General features: G+C 38.6%; 1 protein-coding gene across 1 annotated transcript; it reads left to right on the top strand.

The window, feature by feature from the left end:
- LOC138851700 (UDP-glycosyltransferase UGT5-like) lies at positions 1-24,936 on the top strand. Its single transcript, XM_070081100.1, has 4 exons — positions 1-160; positions 720-939; positions 1,809-1,952; positions 23,876-24,936. Exons 1-4 carry the CDS (start codon positions 100-102, stop codon positions 24,009-24,011), a joined length of 561 nt encoding a protein of 186 aa, XP_069937201.1. The 5' UTR covers positions 1-99; the 3' UTR covers positions 24,012-24,936.
- Positions 24,937-25,252: the final 316 nt, after the last annotated feature.

Below are 25,252 nucleotides of genomic sequence, written 5' to 3'. Positions count from 1 at the left end.
ATTAAGCTAACACACTATACACACAGGTACCGCACAACCTTGGTTCAAGTGTTTGCTTCCCTCAAGCAGAGAGTCTTATGGAAGTGGGATCAGGACACCATGGATGACCTACCACCTAATGTCCGTCTTGGCAAGTGGCTCCCACAACAAGATATTCTTGGTAAGTAAATCTTAAGCCTTACATCAAGACACATCGCTAAAAAAAAATATTAAGACATCATTTCGAATTTATTTTGAAGTATTTTAAAATAAAAATATTTAAACCATGCTGAAAAAAATATTTTATAAATTTTTTATCATTATTCAAGTAATGTGGAAAAAATAATGTTTAGTATTTGATAATAAGTTTTTTATTAATAATGAATTCTATTCGGATGTTGTAAGACTCTAATTAAAAATTGCTGCAGACCCTACAGGACTTTAACCAGGTTCATTAATTCACATTAAATATATTATAAATAAGACCAATAACGAAGACAAAAATCCAGCATTACAGAGTTTTTCAGAAGACACCTGTGACATACCAGCGACAGAATAGCAACTATGTACATAATTTATACGTGTTCCTTACAGAAACTACTGCAATATTTGGAACTTTCACTGTGTTTCCTAATAGATAAAATAATAAAAATGATAATAAAAAGGATTTTCAAAGAAGAAGAAGAAGAAAGAGAAGGGGAAGAAGAGAGGGAAAAAAGGTAACTAGTTATTTAATACAGGTGATCCTCGCTTGCGTTTGTTCATCACACACGGTGGGTTGCTGAGCACCTTGGAGTCCATGTACCACGGTGTGGCGGTGCTGGGAATGCCTGTGTTTGCTGACCAGTATTCCAACATGAACACTGCTCAGAGGGACGGCTGGGGCAGAGTTCTTCTCTGGCAACAACTTACTTTTGATAATCTCAAGAATGCGATCAGCATCATCATGAATGATAAGAGGTAATTGTGACCACAAGATTTTAGTTGTATCGTAAAGGTTGACTTTGTTTCAGTGCTTCAGTTTTTCCCACCAAGGTTGACGAAAAAGATAAAGATATTACCATCACTCATTCACAAGATCTCTCCAGACATACAAGGACATGACTATTTCAATATTTCTCCACAAGGCAACACATCGGTCGGGTCTAACAAGCGCTCGTTATATAATTAAAAGGGAAGTTATATCCCTGTAAGGGATTATGAAAGAATATGATAATGGATATAATGAAAGTGAATATTTTTCAAAACAATGACTTGCTTCCTTCCGGGCCGCGTTGACCCCCGATAATCCTCTCTAGGTATACTCTAGAGACCTTTGAGAATAAGATAAACTGATCCAAATCTCATGCTGTAAATTTATTGCAGTTTTTGAACTGTAGTGTAGGCACTCCTCTGGCAAGACATTGATGAAGTGAGTGATGATAAAATAGTTTTTTTCTTTTTCGAGTCACACTGCCTCGTTGAGAAACGTCCGACGTGTTAATAATATAAAAAACTTAACTTAATGCTGGAGATGATCCGCAGTATGAAAGGAAATAGATTATCTAAGGTGTCAAAACCCGAAAGGGAATAGCTAAGTGTAATTACTTTTGTTATATTAATGTTATATATCATCTGGAAAATAGAGGTTCATTAGACTTGATCCAAAGAATGAGATGGTAGTTTCATTTATTTTTAATCAAGAGTGCTTCACCAGAATTAAGGCATCTCTATTTTCAAGAATTAGCTAACATACTTTAATAAATGTTTCTTTAATGACGTGGGTAATGATGCTATTTGTAAATCAAATAAATAATACAAATAATTTCTTGGTGTGTGTGACGAGGCAGCATGAGAGCTGAAGTAGCAAGAAGGTCCAAATTTATGAAGGATCGTCCGCAAGAACCAGCAGATGTGGCCGTCTACTGGACCAAGTATGTTATACGGCACAAGGGAGCCCTACATCTCCGCTGTCCTGCGTCCACCATGACTTGGTCAGTACCGCTCAGCAATGATGAAATATAATAGTTAATGTGCAGAGCAACCAATGTGAAAAGAATACTGAATTTCCAAGCGATTTCGTGATTTCACAATATCATAATTCTTTGATGTGAGAAATCACGAAATCGGTTGGAAATTCTCTATTCTTTCCACATAATATGCAGAACAATCAATGTGGAAGATAACTTTTTGGCACCGAAGTGGCTAGTTTATTGTGCAACTGATGTCCATCCTGTGGATGGTGGCACAAGAGCATATGGATACACTATAAACTAGCCACTTGGGTGGCAAAAAAAATCTCTTTTATAGTCGTTGTTCTGTAGATTATGATATCATCTGTTTACTTATTGCATAATAGTTAATATAAACAATAATAGTATTAATAATAATACTAATAAGAATTAAAATAATAATAACAACAAAAACGACGACGACAACAACAACAACATTATAAATTTGATAGACAGGTATATTAAGAAATACAATGAAAAGTGAACACTTCACAGTTCCACAACAAATCAGAAATGGAAGGTTTCTGAACGTTTAGACCAGAGCTTTGGTGAGATGGGTAAGGAAGAAGGATGGGTAAGGATAGAAATATTGGAAAAGGGTGGGAGGGGGGGGAGAGGTAGGATATAAAAGGTAAGTGGCCCAACCACTTTGGTGTAATTTAAAAAGTGTACGTGAAATGATAAGATATTCTTTAAGGGGTATAATACTAACCCATCAGAGTCACATAGATATAACAGATATATAAGTACATGACTCTGAATTGGTAGTAATTATACAAGTTGCAATTGTTTTTTGTTTTTTTTTTTTTTTTTTTTTTTTTTTTTTTTTTTTTTTTTGCGATTGCACAACGGATATTTATGCGACAATGAAGGCAATAATTTTCTGGCCAGTTTATAGAATTACGTGACAATGGCTTCTTACAGGTGGTGTCCAGCCATAGTAAATAGCATAATTTTTACATTAGATTGTTATATAAGATGTCTCCCTAATTGGGGGCGATGATTTTCTCAGTATACATAGAAGGGTTCTGGTGGTACCCAATCTTCTTCATCAGGGAGGTTGCTCAATATCATGGGTCGATGGTAATCATCTTTATGTATAAAACGACGGACCCTCTGTGGGAGAGTCATTCTTTGAGTCCTGTGAGGAGGAGTATTGATGATATAATCCGTGGTATTTACCACTTGTATAGGATGTTCTCTATCTGGCATGTATAGTTCTTGCATTGTATAGAGTTGTTTCTTTTTTAGGGTGTCAAGGCGTACATTTATGGCAGTAATATCTTGTTGTATGTGTAAATCTGCCATTTTAACTCTGTCTCTCCTCCTGGTATCGGTAATGAAGCGAAGAGCTCTATTCTGGACCCTTTGTAACCGTAGCATGTTGGTCTTTGTTGTTAATGACATTGGGACACAAGGGTATTCGAGTATTGGTCTTATTATCATTTTATACAGATGTTTTTTGACATGTTGAGGGGCTTGATTGAATCGAAAGAGACTGCTAAGACCGGCTTTGGCTATGTTGATCTTTTTAGTTACATGAGATGTTGAGTGGAGCAGCCTGTCTATTTCATATCCCAAAATCTTGTTAGGGTTTCTAATGGCTACAGGTGTACCTCTGATGGAGATACCCCCTTTATCTTCAATTGTTGATGCAAAACATCCTATCGTGCTAACAAGGACCTTGTCAGGATTAGTCGTAATTCTCCATTTCTTTTCCCAATTAGATGTTCGACGAAGTTCAATATTCATTTTTTCTATGACTCTCTCATACTTGTATTTTCCTGTTACCGGAGTTGATGAGACGACATGAATAACATCATCTGCAAACTGTGTCACAATTGTATCATTAAACTCTGGTTGAGGAAGGTCATTCACATAAATGTTGAACAGAAGTGGACTGAGACAAGAACCTTGTGGGACACCAGCTGTCGGTATAAAAGGCTCTGTCGACCTGCCATGAAAGGTGGGAATGATTTTTCTTTGAGTTAAGAAATTATATATTAATCTGAGAAAAGTCCAGTTATGGTCTGGTAGGTCAATGAGTTTGTATATAAGGCCATCATGCCATAAGCTATCAAAAGCTTTATGAACATCTCTGGTGGCAATTAAGGCAAGATTGCCCTGATGTTTTAGACTTGCTACAGTATCGAAAATAACATTTATTGCATGATTGGTACCTCTATGTGTTCTAAAGCCAAATTGTTTTTCAGTAAAAAAGTGATTAAACTCCATATAGTAGTTCAATCTGTTGGAAATGACTTTCTCAAGAACTTTTCCAGTGACTTCAAGTAAAGATATAGGTCTATAGTTCCCAGGTTGGTGGATGTCTTTATTGGGCTTACCAAGAAAGATCATCCTAGCAGTCTTAAAAACCACTGGAAAATGTCCTGAGGCCAAGATGGCATTAAAGATATTTACCAAAGACTGTTTACAATTTCTGGGTAGGAACTTTATTTGTTTCATTGTTATTCCAGAGAGGCCAGGGGCTCTATTTCTCATTCTTCCAATAACCTGACTCATCTCTAGTAATGTAATAGGTCTAGTAAGCGGGTGGGTATCTTCAAGAGTTGAAGTATCGATGGAAGGTAGTGGTTGTAGATCATCCAAGTTCTCATCTCTCCATTCATTTACCAACTGATAATGATTATTGTTAAATTGACGACTGTTATTGTGGGAGAGAATTTTCTCCCATACATCACCCATCAAATTAGCCTGGTCCTGTGGATCGTCAAGTTTAATTTCAACATCTTCATCATCCTCATCAGTGAAGGTATGAACTAGGTAGTTAGGAGCCTTGTGCTTTGCCCCTAAAAGTTGTCGGATCTTACTCCAAAATTTTGCTGGTTCACGTTTATACTGATTAGCTTGAAGAACTAGCAATTTCCATAAGTCCCGTTTGTGATGACTAATCATGTTAATTAATTCTTGCCTTAATCGGTGCAGTGTAGCTGCTGGTGGTTGTCGCGTTTGAAGATGCCTTCGACATTCTGCTTGATAATTTCTTAAATTGTCTCTAATTTCCCTAGTAGGTTTATATTGTTGGTATATCTTTGTGGAAGCTAATTGACAAGTTGCATTAGTAGCTTCAATTATTCGATTATGCAGGGACCTGATTGCATCATCAATTGCAGTGGAAGGTAGATTTTCCAATGACACAATTTCATCGTCACCCAGAAATGCCCTGAAGGGGTCAAATCCTAGGGTGTTAAGATTGGGTTTAGGAGGTACAGGTATTCTAAATGGAGAAGTTTGTAGTTGTATTATAACAGGGATATGGTCAGATCCTACATTTCCACCAGGAGATATACGACAGTGAAAGATGTCACAGTCTCTGTTTGTCAGTACTATATCTGGTGTCCCTGGATGAGGTCCAATGTACGATTTAAAGAATGGGCCTTGAAATGACAAGTTTCTAGCTGTCATGATATTAAAGAGTTGTTTTCCTTTTAAGTCACCCAGTGGAATACCAGCTCCACAGTTGAAGAGGGCAGGGTGATGAGCATTAAAATCTCCCGCTAGAATTGTTGGAATATTCTTGCTTAATATCCTATGTAGAGGAATTGATTCTATATATTGTTGTCTCGGGGGAAAATATCCAGTTCCTATCACTAGTTGTCCATGAGACGTTGTCATTTCTATTGCAAGAATGTTATCTTCATCAACATGAATATTTTTAAATGTATAGCCTAATTTAACTAAGATGGCTACACCACTAAAGGGTCCTCTCGATTTCTCCACAGTAGAGTAACCACGTAATTTAATATGTTGATCAACTCTTGCAGCTGTCTCGTTCAAAAGTATAACATCGGGATTGTAATTATGTAGTTCAACCTCAAGAAGGTAACGGTTATTAAAGAAATGTTGAACATTAAGTTGGAAAATTGTAATCCCCATTATTTCTTGCACTTCGCTCGTGTACTGCGGTCTGAACGCCTGCAAGTAATGTCATGTGTTGTATCCACACTATCCCTGCTGGACTCGTCAAGGGGAGGAGGGAACTTTTGCGTAGGTGCTTGTGTATTAAAAATGCCATCATCTTCACTAGAGGTAGTAATATTAACAGACTCATTAGAATCGTTAGAGTCATCATCAGAAAAGTGAGGTATGATATTCCCAGTTACAGGAAGCAGAGGCTCGTGAGAGTTAATGGGAGACTGTGGAGGCTCCAAGGGAAAATTAGGTAGGCAAGGTGAGTTACCCTGGGAAAGTTCCTGTTAAACAGGATCAGCTACAATAGCAGGAGAGTAGGCACCAATTTCTGGGGCATTGTTATGTTCAGGTGTTGACTTATCGGGTTGAGGGGAGTTGACAACCTGGGTTTGCGAGGTGGGCGATCCCTGGGCCAGGGATGACTTAGGCTTATTTTTAGATGTAGAGTAGGGTACATACTGCTTGTTATGAGAAGGCTGGGTCATAATAGCCTTCACATTTTCTGGGATAGTGATGGGAGTGATCCCATTAGTCATTAACAGATCATTTAAAACCTGAGAGCAGAGTTGAATGTCACCACCTGCTATGTCTTTGGCCATCATATACATTAGTTGTGCTCTCGTCATATCCCCGGCTGTGGATACCTGAGACATAGGAGATGAGACTGAACCTTGTTGTTGCGTTTGTGTATGTTGTAAGTGAGGGTTAGATTGGGGCGCTCCAAGAGGGGCAGAATTCCAAACATTGGAACCATTGGTAGAGACTTGAGAAGTCCCACTTGATCCAGGCAGAGCTGGGAAGGAAGTTTGGGACATCGTTGGCGGTGCCTGGGGAGTGGTCTTCTTAGAAGTGGACAGTTTCTTGGCCTCAATAATTTTCTGCATTTCCTTTTTCCTTTCAGGACAAATAGCAGAAACAGCATGATGTTTTCCGTTGCAGAGGACGCATTTGGGTGTATTTTTATTATTACAGTCTCTATAAGAATGTTGGCCAGAGCAAATGCTACAAATCTGCCCTTGAGTACTGCATTTGTTGGTGTTATGACCAAAGGCATAACATTTAAAACATTGTGTCACACTGACAAATCGTTCAAGAGAGATTTGGTCAGGTGTACATCTGGTGCCAAAACATTTGAAGCCATTTTGACACACAAGTTTGGCCTCCTCAGGTGTCTCAAGTATTAACTTTAAGGTTACCTTGTTGTTGTTAGGATTAGAGAATTTATGTGCTTCTACAGCCCTAAATTCAGAATTCTCTGTATTAATGTCCTCAACAATTTCATTCGCTGTGCTATGTTTCATGAAACTGTTGATTCTGGCCACAAACACAGTCCTCTGAGCTTGATAGCTCTCAGGTGCAACTGGGGTAACACCAGAAGTCTTCAGTTTTTCAAGGACATCATGCTTCAGCAGTTGAAGTAACTCTTCTTCCGAAGAGAGGAGAAGTACTGCTCCAGCGTGGGTTTGAAAAACATCCACTGGAGCAACAGTTGAGTTGGAGCAAATACATGTTAGAATTTCTTTCATTGACATTTGATTTCCATCAATACGTAATCTTACTCGTATCCTCGCCATGATGTCTAGGAAGGAACATCTGGCAGAGGAGTTTCTTAACAAAAGGGGAACTTTCCTTGATGTTATACTAGCATCCTATTTCAGCTGACTTATGAAGGTCAGCCCCTAAGATAGCCTACCCTCGAGTAGTGAGGGGAAAGGGCCCAAGGCAAAGATCGGCCGGATTTTAAAAAAAACCACACGGGCTACCGGATGGTCAAAATGCCTTGTGTTAACTCGCCAAAGCGAAGTTGCCGAAAAAGAAGAAGATAGGAAAGTCAGAAGGATAGCAATGTATGTAGTGTGTTAAGTGTGTGGGCCAGTGTTGATGTATGGGTGAGGGGAGGATGGGGAAGGATGGGGGGATGGGGATGAGAGGGGTGAACAAGCAAGCAAGTCACCGCCTTACCCTCTTGATGGGATGGGGCTCGAAGTGACTGCAAGCAAGTTTCCTCTCAGCTCTGGTGAAGAACTACTAAGGATAACCCAAGAAAAATCTCGAGCAACAGTGTTCAGAGTTGCTCAGCTGAAGAGCAGGAACGACGACGTCTTCTCTCCACGGTGGCTGGGCTGCTTCCATTTCGTGTCCCACCTCTGGTGTAAATTGTGGGACCCATAGCCTCAGAAAAGTAGATGGAAAGGCTTCAAGGGAGAATATTTGGTTTTCTGCCTGAAGCCGTTTGAATATTCTACTTCCCCTACCACCCCATTTTTTCATTCTTTTTTACAAATAGGTACATTTATTACATATGGTATAAAAAGGTTTAAGAGATGCATTGTTGATATACAATGGCATATACAGTACATGGATGTGAGAGATAAATGTCTAGTACATATTGTTACATGTTTGTCAATGATTATAATACGAAAATCTCATTAAGCTCTTCAGAACTGGGGCGCGTGCCCAAAATACAGCAGGCACTTAGATGCACTCTTTCCCCATGAGCCAAGGATCTCTGAGTCTATGGGAACAATCATATAATGATCGGCAAATTCTCCATATTTTCTAGACTTTTGGGACTCCCTGAAGCTGGCAGCTACCCCTCCTTCCTCCCTGGTGTATTGGAGATAGGTATCAGCCAAGGTAGATGCACATGCATAGTTCCACACCACTTGCTTACCGTGTGTCCAGGCTTGAAGTGTGATACCATCTGGACGCTTCTGGCTGCCATCAGATCTGTACAGTTGGGGTGGCTCCCTTACTGCTGGGCATCCAGCTGTTGTGAGGCTCCTCTTGATGTTATTAACCTCCTCATGTCTTGCAGTCTTTCCCTCGGATTTACGGCACACAAGACAATGGTACCCGAATCGGTCTGCTGTTTCACTGCCACAAATACACCCGTGTTCGGCGAGAATAGGGGCGGCAAGTCGAAGGGCAACACCAATGCGGAAGGTCTGTGGGTTGAGCCGTGTGCCAAGGCTGGAGTTGGAAACAGCCAACAAAAAGTCCCCTACATGAGGAGCTCTCACCGCCAGGAGGCGGGCTCTATCCTTCCCTGACACACTCTGAAGCATTGTTGAGGCTGTTTTCTCCACTATCGGGCCATCCCAGTGCGACTGTTTGTAGTTGTTGGGGGGAGCAGGTCTGGTTTCAGAGCCCGTTAGATTATCCCAGATCATGGCTCCGTCAATGAACTTTTGGTCCTGGAGTCCAGTCTTGTCCATAAGATGTTCAAGGAGAATTGCTGCTATAAGCCCTCTGGATACAATGCATGAGGACAGAAAAGCAGGTAGTGCAATCTGTAATGACTTGCGGACACCAATGCCTCCTAGTCTGACTGGAAGTGTAGCTTGGTTCCACTGCCCGTCTTCTAGAGTAAGGTTAAGTACTTTCGTAAAAATCTGCCACAGGATACTGTCTTACTCGTGCAGTATAGAGTTATCATATGAAGATGCACATCTTAGGAAATATGTCAACCTGGACAGACTCAAGCACTTTGTGAGAAGGTACAAGGCATCGAGGGTGTCAAGATTGCCTATTCGTTGTTCCATTTTCCACAGTTCTTCTAATTTCTTCCTGAGGATTGTGTCAATGGCATCGCTTCCCAGAGGTGCTCCAAGCAAGACACTATTTGTAGGGGCAATGATTGATGCTCCTGGTAGTTTGGATCTCACTGCATTTTATCACTTGTTGACTGAAATGATTTCACATTTGGATGGATTCAGGATGAGACCTGTCACCGTGTCATCACTTATGTAAGATCACCTAAGAGGGACTCCTTTGTACCTGCTATTGTGCCATCATCCAGGAACCAGATGTTTAGCTCACTGGTCAGTCTGACTGTGATTTCCCTAACTGCTATACAGAAGAGAAATGGTGCAAGAGGATCCCCTTGCTGGACACCCTCTGATGATGTGATTTCATGCTCTCCAAACAGGAGCATTGATTCATTGCTGTATCCAGCTGAAACAAAGGGGAAGAGACCAGGGAAATATTGTTGTACCGCTGCTAATACCACATCTCTTTTCAGGAGATTAAATGCATTCTTGAAGTCTAATTTTACCACTGCATTGTCCTCAGGCAGGTTGTTGATATACACCCTTGTTGCATGAACCACTGCTTCACTTCCTTGAGAGACCCCAAAACCAAGCTGGTTTGGTTGAAGCATCATGGCTACCTCTGCGCGAATGCTTCAGACAGCAGCTTTGGAAACGAGGCGGCGAAAAGTGTTGCCTACTACAATAGGCCTAATTCCTCCATCCTTCTTTTTAAGTGAACAAAGTGTTGCACCAAAAAAGAAATGTTTAATTTCGTCAGGAATAAGACCAGCCAAGGAATTGTTGACGAATGTTGTGATCTCTGAAAGCAGTGTCTCTGCAATGCCCCCAATAACTGGATTAACCATTTCCTTTAAATGCTGTGGCCTTATCCCAGTGTAACCCCCAGCAGAGCCAGATGGGAACGACATTATTGCTTTGTAAAAGTCTGAGTCTTCCACGATCAATGGTTCCACAGTGGGGACAGAGGTGTTGGAACTGTTGGTGTCCCTGGTTTCCCTGGCAGGGTGCTTTCCTCTAAGTGCTTCCGCCATGTCAGCATCCCTGGGGGCAACTGTTTCTTCACTGGTAATGATTCTGATTGCCCCCACTGCGTTGCCCTCTTTAATTTTCTTGTTCACCTGCACTCTGACTTTTTCACTGTCAGTGGAGTGAGTGGGGGTTCTGCCTCTCCCGTTTTTGTATTGAAGGGGAAGGCAAATGTGGTTATCAGTTCTAGGAAAGTCTCTTAAAGATTTAATGATCATTGAGGGTAGCCTCAATGATCATTAAAGGTTGATAGGTAGGCTCCAGGATGTACATGTTTATCGAGGGGAAACTGATATATGTGATCATTATTTAGTTGTAGCTACAGTTAGAGTAAGAGGTAGATGGAATAAGAGAAAAATGGCAACAACAAGTAAGAGTGAGGTGAAAGTGTATAAACTAAGGGAGGAGGAAGTTCGGGTGAGATATAAGCAACTATTGGCAGAAAGGTGGGCTGGTGCAAGTATGAGTAGTTGGGGGAAGGGGGGTTGAAGAGGGTTGGAATAGTTTTAAAAATGCAGTATGAGAATGTGGGGCAGAAGTTTGTGGTTATAGGAGGGTGGGTGCAAGAGGAAAGAGGAGTGATTGGTGGAATGATGAAGTAAAGCGTGTGATAAAAGAGAAAAAGATAGCTTATGAGAGGTTTTTACAAAGCAGAAGTGTTATAAGAAGAGTAGAGTATATGGAGAGTAAAAGAAAGGTGAAGAGAGTGGTGAGAGTGCGCAAAAGGAGAGCAGATGATAGAGTGGGAGAGGCACTGTCAAGAAATTTTAATGAAAATAAGAAAAAAATTTGGAGTGAGTTAAACAAGATTTGTCAGTTAAAAATAGAGTAGGGGAATTAGTAGATGGGGAGATGGAGGTATTGGGTAGATGGCGAGAACATTTTGAAGAACTTTTAAATGTCGACGAAGAAAGGGAGGCGGTAATTTCATGAATTGGCCAGGGAAATAATCTCCCTCTCGCTTACATGCTCTAACCAGAGCCTCACTATCCTCGTGAAAACTTTTCACTGCTTTCAATAACCTACCTTCTATTCCATACGTTTGCAACATCTGCCACATTGTCTCCTTATCCACCTTATAATACGCTTTTTCCAGATCCCTAAATGCCACAAATTTCTCTTTACCCTTATCTAAATGCTGCTCACATTTATGTTTCACTGCAAGCACTTGGTCCACACACGCTCTACCCTTTCTAAAGCATCCTTGTTCATCTGATATCCTGCTCTCCGCCTTACTGTCATACACTTTACAAGGTATACTCAACAGACTTATTCCCCTATAATTTTTACTCTCTCTTTGTCCCCTTTGCCTTTATGCAAAGGAACTATGCATGCTCTCAGCCAATCCCTAGGTACCTTACCCTAACCCCTGCAAAACTATATACCAACCTGCCTTTAACATTTCTATCTTTATCCCATCAATCCCAGCTGCTTTACCCCCTTTCATTCTACTGACTGCCTCACGCACCTCCCCCACACTCACAACTGGTTCTTCCTCTCTCCTATAAGATGTTATTCCTCCTTGCCTGAAATCTCAGCTTTCCTATCTTCATCAACATTTAACAATTCCTCAAAATATTCCCTCCATCTTCCCGATACCTCTAACTCTCCATTTAATAACTCTCCTCTCCTATTTTTTAACTAACAATCCATTACTTCCCTAGGCTTTCAACTTATTAATCTCATTTCAAATTTTTTTCTAATATTCAACCAAATATGTTGATAACACCTCACCCACCCTCTCACTTGCTCTCTTTGTACATTGTTTCACCACTTTATTAACCTCTCTTTTTCTCTCCATAGACTCCTCCCTCCTTGCATCACTTCTACTTTGTAAAAACCACTCATATACTAACTTTTTCTCTCTTACTACTCTCTTTACATCATCATTCCACCAATCGCTCTTCTTCCCTCATGCACAAACTTTTCTGTAACCACAAACTTCTGCTGAACACTCTAACACTATATTCCTAAACTTATCCCATACATCTTCAACCCCATTATTGCCTATACTCTCACTAGCTCATCTGTTCTCCAACAGTTATTTTTATCTTACCCTAACTGCCTCCTCCTTTAGTTTATAAATCTTCACTTCTCTCTTACGTGTTTCCATTCTCTTTGTATCCCATCTACCTTTTACTCTCACTGTAGCTACGAAAGGTTATCCATGGAGGCAAAGAAGGGACTGTGCGAGAGTATAGTGGAACTAACACTTTAATATGGGTGTGAAGCAAGGGCTGCAAAGGCTGCAGCAAGGATGAGGCTATAGGGAGTAGATATTAGGAGTAGGTGAGGAGTTACTAAAAGTGTTAGTCAGAGGACTGACGAAGTATTGTTGAGATGGTTTGGTCATTTAGAGAGGCCATCTACCCAATACCTCCATCTCCCCATCTACTAATTCCCCTACTCTATTAATCTGTAGGGGAAGGAAGGTGGGATAGGGGTCATCCTAGGAAAGGTTGGAGGGAAGGGGTAAATGAGGTTTTATGGGCGAGGGATTTGCACTTCCAACAAGCGTGCGTGAGCGTGTTAGATAGGAGTGAATGGAGACGAATGGTTTTGGGACCTAACGGGCTGTTGGAGTATGAACAAGGTAACATTTTGTGATGGGATTCATGGAAACCGGTTAGCCCGACTTGAGTCCTTAGGGTGGGAAGTACAATGCTTACACTTTAAAGAATGGGTTAGAGATATTGACTGCTTAGAGGAACATCTAAACTTTCATAACTGAGCGCCTCTGCAAAGACAGTGATTATGTATGAACTATGATGAAAGTTTTTCTTTTATTTTCGGGTTTTTCTCACTATTTGGGTCACCCTGCCTTGGTGGTATACGGCCGATGTTCTTGTATATATATATATACATATATATATATATATATATATATATATATATATATATATATATATATATATATATATATATATATATATATATATATACATATATATAAACATATATATAAACACTGATCTCTGGCTGAAGGAGACTCGAACCTATGAATCTTGGAACAAGATACACAGTGCTATACCATCCTCACCACACTTGATCAATACTTTGGCGTCCAGCTTGCGCTAGACGTTGATCCTTGTTCCAAGGTTCATAGGTTCGAGTCTCCTTCAGCCAGAGATCAGTGTTTGTGTATATTTCGCCTGCTCTTGCGAATTCCTTGCATTGTTAAAATCTCTAGTAAGGCTGATGCATGCAGGGGATGAGACGAAAAGCTGTAAGCCTTCTCCCTGAAAGCTGGCTGCCTTGGATCAGCGTCTAGCGCAAGCTGGACGCCAAGTATGGTGAGAATGGTGAGAATGATATAACACTGCGTACCTTGTTCCAAGGTTCGTAGGTTCGAGTTTCCTTCAGCCAGAGATCAGTCTTCATGTATATTTCGCCTGCTCTTGTGAATTCCTTGTATATATATATATATATATATATATATATATATATATATATATATATATATATATATATGCAATTTGATCACAGTAAACAGGTGATTTCGGAATATGCAAAACAACCACTCTGAAAAAATAGAGAAATTCCGCTTTCGTGACTACTCACATAGTTCCTTGATAATGTGAGTAGTCACGAAAGCGCTTGGAATTTCTCTATTTTTTCAGAGTGGTTGTTTTGCATATATATATATATATATATATATATATATATATATATATATATATATATATATATATATATATATATATATATATATATATATATATATAATGGTTGTGTGTGTGTGCTCACCTAATTGTACTCACCTAATTGTGGTTGCAGGGGTCGAGACTCAGCTCCTGGCCCCGCCTCTTCACTGATCGCTACTGGATCCTCTCTCTCTCTGCTTCCTGAGCTTTGTCATACCTCTTCTTAAAACTATGTATGGTTCCTGCCTCCACTACTTCACTTGCTAGGCTATTCCACTTGCTGACAACTCTATGACTGAAGAAATACTTCGTAACGTCCCTGTGACTCGTCTGAGTCTTCAGCTTCCAGTTGTGACCCCTTGTCCCTGTGTCCCCTCTCTGGAACATCCTATCTCTGTCCACCTTGTCTATTCCCCGCAGTATCTTGTATGTCGTTATCATGTCTCCCCTGACCCTTCTGTCCTCCAGTGTCGTCAGTCCGATTTCCCTTAACCTTTCCTCGTACGACATTCCCTTGAGCTCTGGGACTAGCCTTGTTGCAAACCTTTGTACTTTCTCTAACTTCTTGACGTGCTTGACCAGGTGTGGGTTCCAGACTGGTGCTGCATTCTCCAGTATGGGCCTAACATACACAGTGTACAGTGTCTTGAACGATTCCTTATTAAGGTATCGGAACGCTATTCTCAGGTTTGCCAGGCGCCCGTATGCTGCAGCGGTTATTTGGTTGATGTGTGCCTCCGGTGATGTGCTCGGTGTTATGGTCACCCCAAGGTCTTTCTCCCTGAGTGAGGTCTGTAGTCTTTGTCCACCTAGCCTATACTCTGTCTGCGGTCTTCTTTGCCCCTCCCCAATCTTCATGACTTTGCATTTGGCTGGATTGAATTCGAGAAGCCAGTTGCTGGACCACATGTCCAGCCTGTCCAGGTCTCTTTGCAGTCCTGCCTCATCCTCGTCCGATTTAATTCTTCTCATCAACTTCACGTCATCTGCGAACAGGGACACTTCAGAGTCTATTCCTTCCATCATGTCGTTCACATATATCAAAAATAGCACTGGTGTGTGTGTGTGTGTGTGTGTGTGTGTGTGTGTGTGTGTGTGTGTGTGTGTGTGTGTGTGTGTGTGTGTGTGTGTGTATGTGGTGTCGGTCCGAGCGTTGCAATTTTAGCATAAATAGCAATTCTTCATGCCGAATAAAGGAAGCGAAAATTTGAGTATGCAGTAATTTTGCAAGTGAATTAATTTTAAATGAGTTCTTCCTAATTGACTAGTTTTGCCTATTTTGTACATTATATTATATTATATATATATATATATATATATATATATATATATATATATATATATATATATATATATATATATATATATATATTTATTTATTTTAGTAACATCGGACGAGTGATATTGATCAATAACAACACTGCGCTAGCCAAGGATTCGAACCCATGTTGTACTGGCCTGCCTCATGGTGAGAACCACATGACGCTTTAAACCACAGGACCACCCAACCCTAAAAGAATGACGCAGCCAGCAGAGCTACCTGTTGGGCCGCCATCCGAAATTAGAGTAGAAGCTCCCACACCTCCGTATGCCCTCGGATGGCGGCCCAACAGCTAGCTCTGCTGGTTGCACTATTCTTGTAGGGTTGGGTAGACCTGTGGATTAAAGCGTCATTTGATTCTCGCTTACCGTAAGGCAGGCCAGTACAACATGGGTTCGAATCCTTGGCTGTTGTTATTGATATATATATATATATATATATATATATATATATATATATATATATATATATATATATATATATATATATATATATATATATATGTCGTGCCGAATAGGCAGAACTTGCAATCTTGGCTTAAATAGCAACGCTCATCTTGCCATGTAGGACAAGCGAAAATTTGTGTATGCAATAATTTCGCCAAAGTCATTGTGAACCTAACGAAAAAATTATATTTTACAGTGTTTGTTTAGTATTAAAGTACTGTAAACAAATCAAAAATATATTTAGTTGGGTTAGGCTAAAATAAATTGCGCTTGTTATAATAAGGTTAGGTAAGTTTTCTAAGATTATTTTGGTGCAAAATTAAAATTTTTTACATAAACATTAATGAAAAAAATATATCTTTAAAAGTATAAGAGAAAATTTTAGAAAGAACATAATTTTAAACGAGTTCTTGCTAATTGACCTGTTTTACATATTCGGCACATGGTGGGCGAAAACACATGACGCCCTTATCCACTGAACCATACGATCCTTAGGAGTAGGGCATCCAACGGAACTGGATGTTGTACTTCCTACCCAAGGACACACGATGGTGTGAATGACTCTAGGGTAATTTCATTCTAGTCCCTGTTTGGTGTACTGGTTCAACGAGCAGTATTTTATATTATTGTGACCACGAACGAGTGGTATTGATCAATAACAACTCTAATTTCAGAGTCACGTTTAGCCTTTCTATTCCCCTTTTTTTACTTCTCTTTTAAGCTGAACATATTGGTCAGTAAGGTTAACCTCTCCTCTTCTGATGCGCCTATAAATTCCCATTCTCTTCCCTAATAGATTCTTCAGCCTCCTGTTAACCCATTTGGGATAGTTATTATTACACCTAATTTCTCTTTAGGGAATGTACATAGTCTGAGCATGGTGCATATTATTAAGAAAAAAATAATAAATGAAGATCCCTTCGTAATCATAAGTATGATCATCGTCAATAAAATCACTAGCTAGATAACCCCAATCGAGATTAGTACAGGTGTTCCCTAAGTCCATTGTAATCGGCAGAACTAAAATCAGGTATTTTTATCGTATTATCATTATTCTTGTATTCCCAGTTAATGCTAAAAGTGATGGATTTGTGATCACTTGCGCCAAGCTCTTCAGAGATCTCCAGATCATTTACGAGTGTTTCCTTATTTAACAAGACTACATGACTCAAGAAATCGTAATGACACGATTGCAAATAAACCATACCCCGGCCGGGATTGAACCCGCGGTCTGTAAAAACTTGCATTTGTGGTCACAGAGGTGCCTGTGCTAACTTTCCTATGGTGTAGAAATATACCTAGTTGGATGAATCTTATTGTGGCTAGCTGGTCTAGTGGCTAACGCGACGGGCTGGAGTTTTGAGACTCTATGACCGCGGGTTCAATCCCGGCCGGGGGTATGGTTTATTTGCAATCGTACATATATATATATATATATATATATATATATATATATATAAATATATATATATATATATATATATATATATATATATATATATATATATACACACACAAACACTGATCTCTGGCTGAAGAAGACTTGAACCTACGAACCTTGGAACAAGGTACGCCTGCTCTTGCGAATTCCTTGCATTGTTAAAATCTCTAGTAAGGCTGATACATGCAGGGGATGAGATGAAAAGCTGTAAGCCTTCTCCCTGAAAGCTGGCTGCCTTGGATCAAAGTCTAGCGCAAGCTGGACTCCAAGGTACTGGTCCAGTGTGGTGAGTTTGGTATAGCACTGCGTACCTTGTTCCAAGGTTCGTAGGTTCGAGTCTCCTTCAGCCAGAGATCAGTGTTTGTGTATATTTCGCCTGATCTTGCGAATTCCTTGCACACACATATATATGTCGTGCCGAATATGTAAAACTGGTCAATTAGCAAGAACTCATTTAAAATTAAGTCATTTCTAAAATTTTCTCTTATACGTTTAAAGATATATTTTTTCATTAATGTTGATGTAAAAATTTATAATTTTGCACCAAAAGGAACTTAGAAAACTTACCTAACCTTATTATAACAAGCGCAATTTATTTTAGCCTAACCCAACTAAATATATTTTAGGTTTGTTTACAATAATTTAATACTAAACAAACACAGTGAAATATATTTTTTTCGTTAGGTTCAGAATGATTTTGGCGAAATTATTGCATACGCAAATTTTCACTTGTCCTATATGGCAAGATGAGCGTTGCTATTTAAGCCAAGATCGCAAGTTCTGCCTATTCGGCACGACATATATATATATATATATATATATATATATATATATATATATATATCTATATATATATATATATATATATATAAATATATATATAAATATATATATATATATATTTTTTTTTTTTTCAACAAGTCGGCCGTCTCCCACCGAGGCAGGGTGACCCAAAAAAGAAAGAAAATCCCCAAAAAGAAAATACTTTCATCATCATTCAACACTTTCACCACACTCACACATTATCACTGTTTTTGCAGAGGTGCTCAGAATACAACAGTTTAGAAGCATATACGTATAAAGATACACAACATATCCCTCCAAACTGCCAATATCCCAAACCCCTCCTTTAAAGTGCAGGCATTGTACTTCCCATTTCCAGGACTCAAGTCCGACTATATGAAAATAACCGGTTTCCCTGAATCCCTTCACTAAATATTACCCTGCTCACACTCCAACAGATCGTCAGGTCCCAAGTATCATTCGTCTCCATTCATTCCTATCTAACACGCTCATGCACGCTTGCTGGAAGTCCAAGCCCCTTGCCCACAAAACCTCCTTTACTCCCTCTTTCCAACCCTTTCGAGGACGACCCCTACCCCTCCTTCCTTTCCCTATAGATTTATATGCTTTCCATGTCATTCTACTTTGATCCATTCTCTCTAAATGACCAAACCACCTCAACAACCCCTCTTCTGCCCTCTGATTAATGCTTTTATTAACTCCACACCTTCTCCTAATTTCCACACTCCTAATTTTCTGCATAATATTTACACCACACATTGCCCTTAGACAGGACATCTCCACTGCCTCCAACCGTCACACATTCTCAAACTCATCCACTAACCTTTGCAATTTTTCTTTAGAATCTCCCATAAGCACAGTATCATCAGCAAAAAGTAACTGTGTCAGTTCCCATTTTGAATTTGATTCCCCATAATTTAATCCCACCCCTCTCCCGAACACCCTAGCAATTACTTCTTTTACAACCCCATCTATAAATATATTAAACAACCATGGTGACATTACACATCCCTGTCTAAGACCTACTTTTTCCGGGAAGTATTCTCCCTCTCTTCTACATACCCTAACCTGAGCCTCACTATCCTCATCAAAGCTCTTTACAGCATTTAGTAACTTACCACCTATTCCATATACTTGCAACATCTGCCACATTGCTCCTCTATCCACTCTATCATATGCCTTTTCTAAATCCATAAATGCAATAAAAACTTCCCTACCTTTATCTAAATACTGTTCACATATATGCTTCAATGTAAACACTTGATCTACACATCCCCTACCCACTCTGAAGCCTCCTTGCTCATCCGCAATCCTACATTCTGTCTTACCTCTAATTCTTTCAATTATAACCCTACCGTATACTTTTCTTGGTATACTCAGTAAACTTATTCCTCTATAATTTTTACAATCTCTTTTGTCTCCTTTCCCTTTATATAAAGGGACTATACATGCTCTCCGCCAATCCCTAGGTACCTTCCCCTCTTTCATACATTTATTAAACAAAAGTACCAACCACTCCAACACTATATCCCCCCCTGCTTTTAACATTTCTGTCATGATCCCGTCAGTTCCAGCTGCTTTACCCTCTTTCATTCTACGTAATGCCTCACGTACCTCCCCCACACTTACATTCTGTTCTTCTTCACTCCTAAAAGATGGTATACCTCCCTGGCCAGTGCATGAAATTACCGCCTCCCTTTCTTCCTCAACATTTAAAAGTTCCTCAAAATATTCTCGCCATCTACCTAATACCTCCCTCTCCCCATCTACTAACTCCCCTACTCTGTTTTTAACTGACAAATCCATACTTTCCCTAGGCTTTCTTAACTTGTTTAACTCGCTCCAAAATTTTTTCTTATTTTCATTAAAATTTCTTGACAGTGCCTCTCCCACTCTTTCATCTGCTCTCCTTTTGCACTCTCTCACCACTCTCTTCACCTTTCTTTTACTCTCCATATACTCTGCTCTTCTTATAACACTTCTGCTTTGTAAAAACCTCTCATAAGCTACCTTTTTCTCTTTTATTACACCCTTTACTTCATCATTCCACCAATCACTCCTCTTTCCTCCTGCCCCCACCCTCCTATAACCACACACTTCTGCCCCACATTCTAATACTGCATTTTTAAATCTATTCCAACCCTCTTCAACCCCCCCCCACTACTCATCTTTGCACTAGCCCACGTTTCTGCCAATAGTCGCTTATATCTCGCCCTACAGACTTAAACAACTATAGGCCAATATCTAACTTACCATTGCTATCCAAAATCTTTGAGAAACTCGTGCACAGGAGACTGTATTCATTTATAACGGCTCAAAACATACTCAACCCCTGCCAGTTTGGATTCAGGAAAAATAAAAGCACTAATGATGCAATCATAAAAATGCTAGATCTGCTTTACACAGCATTGGAAAATAAGGAATATCCACTAGGAATTTTTATTGACCTAAGAAAAGCTTTTGACACAGTAAACCACGACATCCTACTCCACAAACTTGATCACTACGGTATAAGAGGCCATGCGCTTGCTTATTTCAAATCTTACATTACTAATAGGTATCAGTACGTCACCATTAAAGACACAGCATCAGCAACACGGCCACTTGATACTGGAGTTCCGCAGGGAAGTGTCCTTGGTCCCCTGCTCTTCCTCATATACATCAATGACCTTCCAAACGTATCCCAACACCTGAAACCCATTCTCTTTGCTGATGACACGACTTATGTCATCTCTCACCCTAATCTTGCCACCCTCAACACCATTGTGAATGAGGAGCTGATTAAAATATCGACTTGGATGACAGCCAATAAACTTACGCTTAACACTGACAAAACCTACTATATTATGTTTGGTAGCAGAGCAGGAGATGCACAAATTAACATTAAGATTGACAACACTCTAATTACCAGAAATAATGGGGGAAAATTCCTAGGCTTATACCTTGACAACAACCTGAATTTCAGCACCCATATCCAGCATATAGCCAAAAAAGTATCCAAAACGGTTGGGATCCTCTCCAAGATACGATACTACGTGCCGCAAAATGCCCTTCTCACACTATACCACTCACTTATTTATCCATACCTCACCTATGCTATTTGTGCTTGGGGATCAACTGCAGCAACACACCTAAAGCCAATAATAACCCAACAAAAAGCTGCAGTAAGAATAATCACTAAATCCCATCCCTGGCAACACACCCCCCCACTCTTCATAGATCTAAACTTACTCCCAGTTCAGTACATCCACACTTACTACTGTGCAATCTATATCTACAGGGCCTTAAACTCTAATATCAACCTTGACCTAAAACGCTTTCTTGATAGTTGTGACAGAACCCACAGGCATAACACCAGACACAAACATCTCTACGACATTCCCCGTGTCCGACTAAACCTTTACAAAAATTCAATGTATGTCAAAGGCCCTAAAATCTGGAATACCCTACCTGAGAACTCTAGAACTGCAGACACATTCATCACCTTCAAAACTACCATTAGAAAACATCTTATCTCCCTGATACACCCCGTCAACTAACTACACGAATACCACCTGGTGGTTCACACTTACACTCGCTCACTCATTTGACCATAAACAGAAATATTAATCTCAGTCTTAAAATAATGAATCCTGTGATACTCCAATACTGAAACTATGTACTGTGCCAAAACAAAAGCATTCACATTGCTAAACTCACAAACTAGTATTTAGTCACTTAGCCATAATACCAACTTACCTCATAATTTGTAATATTTTACAATTAAGAATAAAACTAAGTATGCCCGAAATGCCTAGCCATGCTAAGCGTTCTAGTGGTACACTCTGTAATCACAATTTTACTACATGTAAACCAAACAATAACCAAATTTCTGTAAACTCAGCATTGTAATCCTTATAGAGAATAAACTTTGAACTTCCTCCTCCCTTAGTTTATACACTTTCACCTCCCTCTTACTTGTTGTTGCCACCTTCCTCTTTTCCCATCTACCTCTTACTCTAACTGTAGCTACAACTAAATAATGATCATATATATATATATATATATATATATATATATATATATATATATATATATATATATATATATATATATATATATATATATATATATATATATATATATATATATATATATACATATATATATATATATATATATATATATATATATATATATATGTCGTGCCGAATAGGTAAAACTGGTCAATTAGCAAGAACTCATTTAAAATTAAGTCCTTTTTAAAATTTTCTCTTATACGTTTAAAGATATATTTTTTTCATAAATGTTGATGTAAAAAAAAAAATATTTTGCACCAAAAGAAACTTAGAAAACTTACCTAACCTTATTATAACAAGAACAATTTATTTTAGCCTAACCCAACTAAATATATTTTAGATTTGTTTACAATAATTTAATACTAAACAAACACAGTGAAATATATTTTTTTCGTTAGGTTCAGAAGGATTTTGGCGAAATTATTGCATACACAAATTTTCACTTGTCCTGTATGGCAAGATGAGCTTTGCAATTTAAGCCAAGATGGCAAGTTCTGCCTATTCGGCACGACATAATATATATATATATATATATATATATATATATATATATATATATATATATATATATATATATATATATAAACACTGATCTCTGGCTGAAGGAGACTCGAACCTACGAATCTTGGAACAAGGTACGCAGTGCTTTACCAATCTACCCACACTGGACCAATACCTTGGAGTCCAGCTTGCGCTAGACTTTGATCCATGGCAGCCAGCTTTCAGAGAGAAGGCTTACAGCTTTTCATCTCATCCCCTGCATGCATCAGCCTTACTAGAGATATTAAGTATGCAAGGAATTCGCAAGAGCAGGCGAAATATACACAAACACTGATCTCTGGTTGTGTATATTTCGCCTGCTCTTGCGAATTCCTTGCATATATACATATATATATATATATATATATATATATATATATATATATATATATATATATATATATATATATATATATATATATATATATATATATATATATATGTCGTGCCGAATAGGAAGAACTTGCCATCTTGGCTTAAATAGCAGCGCTCATCTTGCCATATACGACAAATGAAAATTTGTGTATCCAATAATTTCGCCAAAATCATTCTGAACCTAACGAAAAAAATATATTTCACTGTCTTTGTTTAGTATTTAATTATTGTAAACAAATCTAAAATATATTTAGTTGGGTTACGCTAAAATAAATTGCGCTTGTTATAATAAGGTTAGGTAAGTTTTCAAAGTTCCCTTTGATGCAAAATTATAAATTTTTAAATCAACATTAATGAAAAAATGCATCTTTAAACGTATAAGAGAAAATGTTAGAAAGGACTTAATTTTAAATGAGTTCTTGCTAATTGACCAGATTTACGTATTCGGCACGATATATATATATATATATATATATATATATATATATATATATATATATATATATATATATATATATATATATATATATATATATATAAATAGTGAACGTTCTTTAGGTTTGCACCATTCTAACTTAGGAAGTTGCAGCTCCTGATATTCCCAAGAAAAGTCCAATTGAAAGAATGCGATTTACTAATGTAGCGATTTACTAATGTAAAGCTTAATATTTGACTTAATTTTTTTTATTCATTTATTTTGATTGACTTTTTCTGTTTAATTCTGAAATGCTATCTAGTCTAACGATCTCTGTTATAATTGCAGGTATCAGTTGTATAATGTAGACGTGTGGGCATCAGTGACTGTATTGTTCATCATTCTCAGCTACGTCTCACTACGACTTGTAGTTTACCTGTGTTCCTGGCTTTGTTTCTCCAGCCCTAAAGCAAAAGCTGATTAAAAGTGATTCTGCCTAGATTATGTTTTTAGTCATTTTATTTGGAAAATTCTTTCACACACTGTGCTTTATGTCTTATAGAATCAAGTGCTTCCCTCAGTGATTAACATTATATTATATATGAATAATTATCACCAGTTGTTCGCAGCGTCGCACGAACCAAACCTATGATAAAGAACATACTGTAAGTAAGTAACAACTAAATATGTATCGGACCTCCGCCACTCTTCCTCAAATGTTCAAAAAAGGAACAGTACAGAGTGAGACATAATATTCTTATGCAGTTCGGTTCCAGGACCGAAACGTTTTCTAATTTCTAAGTGTATTAGTTATATTAGTAAATAGAAAAAATTACACTTGCACAGCCAAGGCTCCTTCAAATTTTAATCTGTTCACAAGAGACATCTGCCTTAAAGACTGAAGCCGCTCAAAAGCGGCATATCCCTGTTATTGCATAGAAAAATATTTCAGTTTTTCATAAAAATACATTGGCAGGTTTACATCACACTAATAGAGAACCCGCGAAGTCTGAACTGGATCAACCGAAACTAAAATGTTCGCGGTAGCTAGTGATAATAATTACATCAGAGGTGTATCTGCAGAATCAGTTGACAAACAAAAACCTTAATTTATTTTGGTAGCCGAGCGATCTGATGAATATATACCCGTACTGCATAACCCCAGTCATCTCTACGTCAATATATACCCGTACTGCATAACCCCAGTCATCTCTACGTCAATATATACCCGTACTGCATAACCCCAGTCATCTCTACGTCAATATATACCCGTACTGCATAACCCCAGTCATCTCTACGTCAATATATACCCGTACTGCATAACCCCAGTCATCTCTACGTCAATATATACCCGTACTGCATAACCCCAGTCATCTCTACGTCAATATATACCCGTACTGCATAACCCCAGTCATCTCTACGTCAAAATCATTCCAAATTTTTTTCCTGAGAGAGACTGGTAAGTGTTTAAGTAATATTTAAATAAATAAAAATACGTAATTCAGCAAGTTTTATTTAATCGTTGAGTGCAAACTATGATTTTCCTTTTAAAATATAATTGTATTTCAGAGGTCTTGAGACCGCACAGATGTTGTGTTTTGTACTGTGATGTGTAGATGATAGTGTATATTACACTAGTGTAGTACACTATGTTGTGTTATGTACTGTGATGTGTAGATGATAGTGTATATTACACTAGTGTAGTACACTATGTTGTGTTATGTA

Source organism: Cherax quadricarinatus, unplaced genomic scaffold (assembly GCF_038502225.1).
Source record: "Cherax quadricarinatus isolate ZL_2023a unplaced genomic scaffold, ASM3850222v1 Contig1686, whole genome shotgun sequence".
Classification (NCBI taxonomy): domain Eukaryota; kingdom Metazoa; phylum Arthropoda; class Malacostraca; order Decapoda; family Parastacidae; genus Cherax; species Cherax quadricarinatus.
Note: the sequence above shows the minus strand (reverse complement) of the source record. Positions and strands in the feature narration are given on the sequence as shown.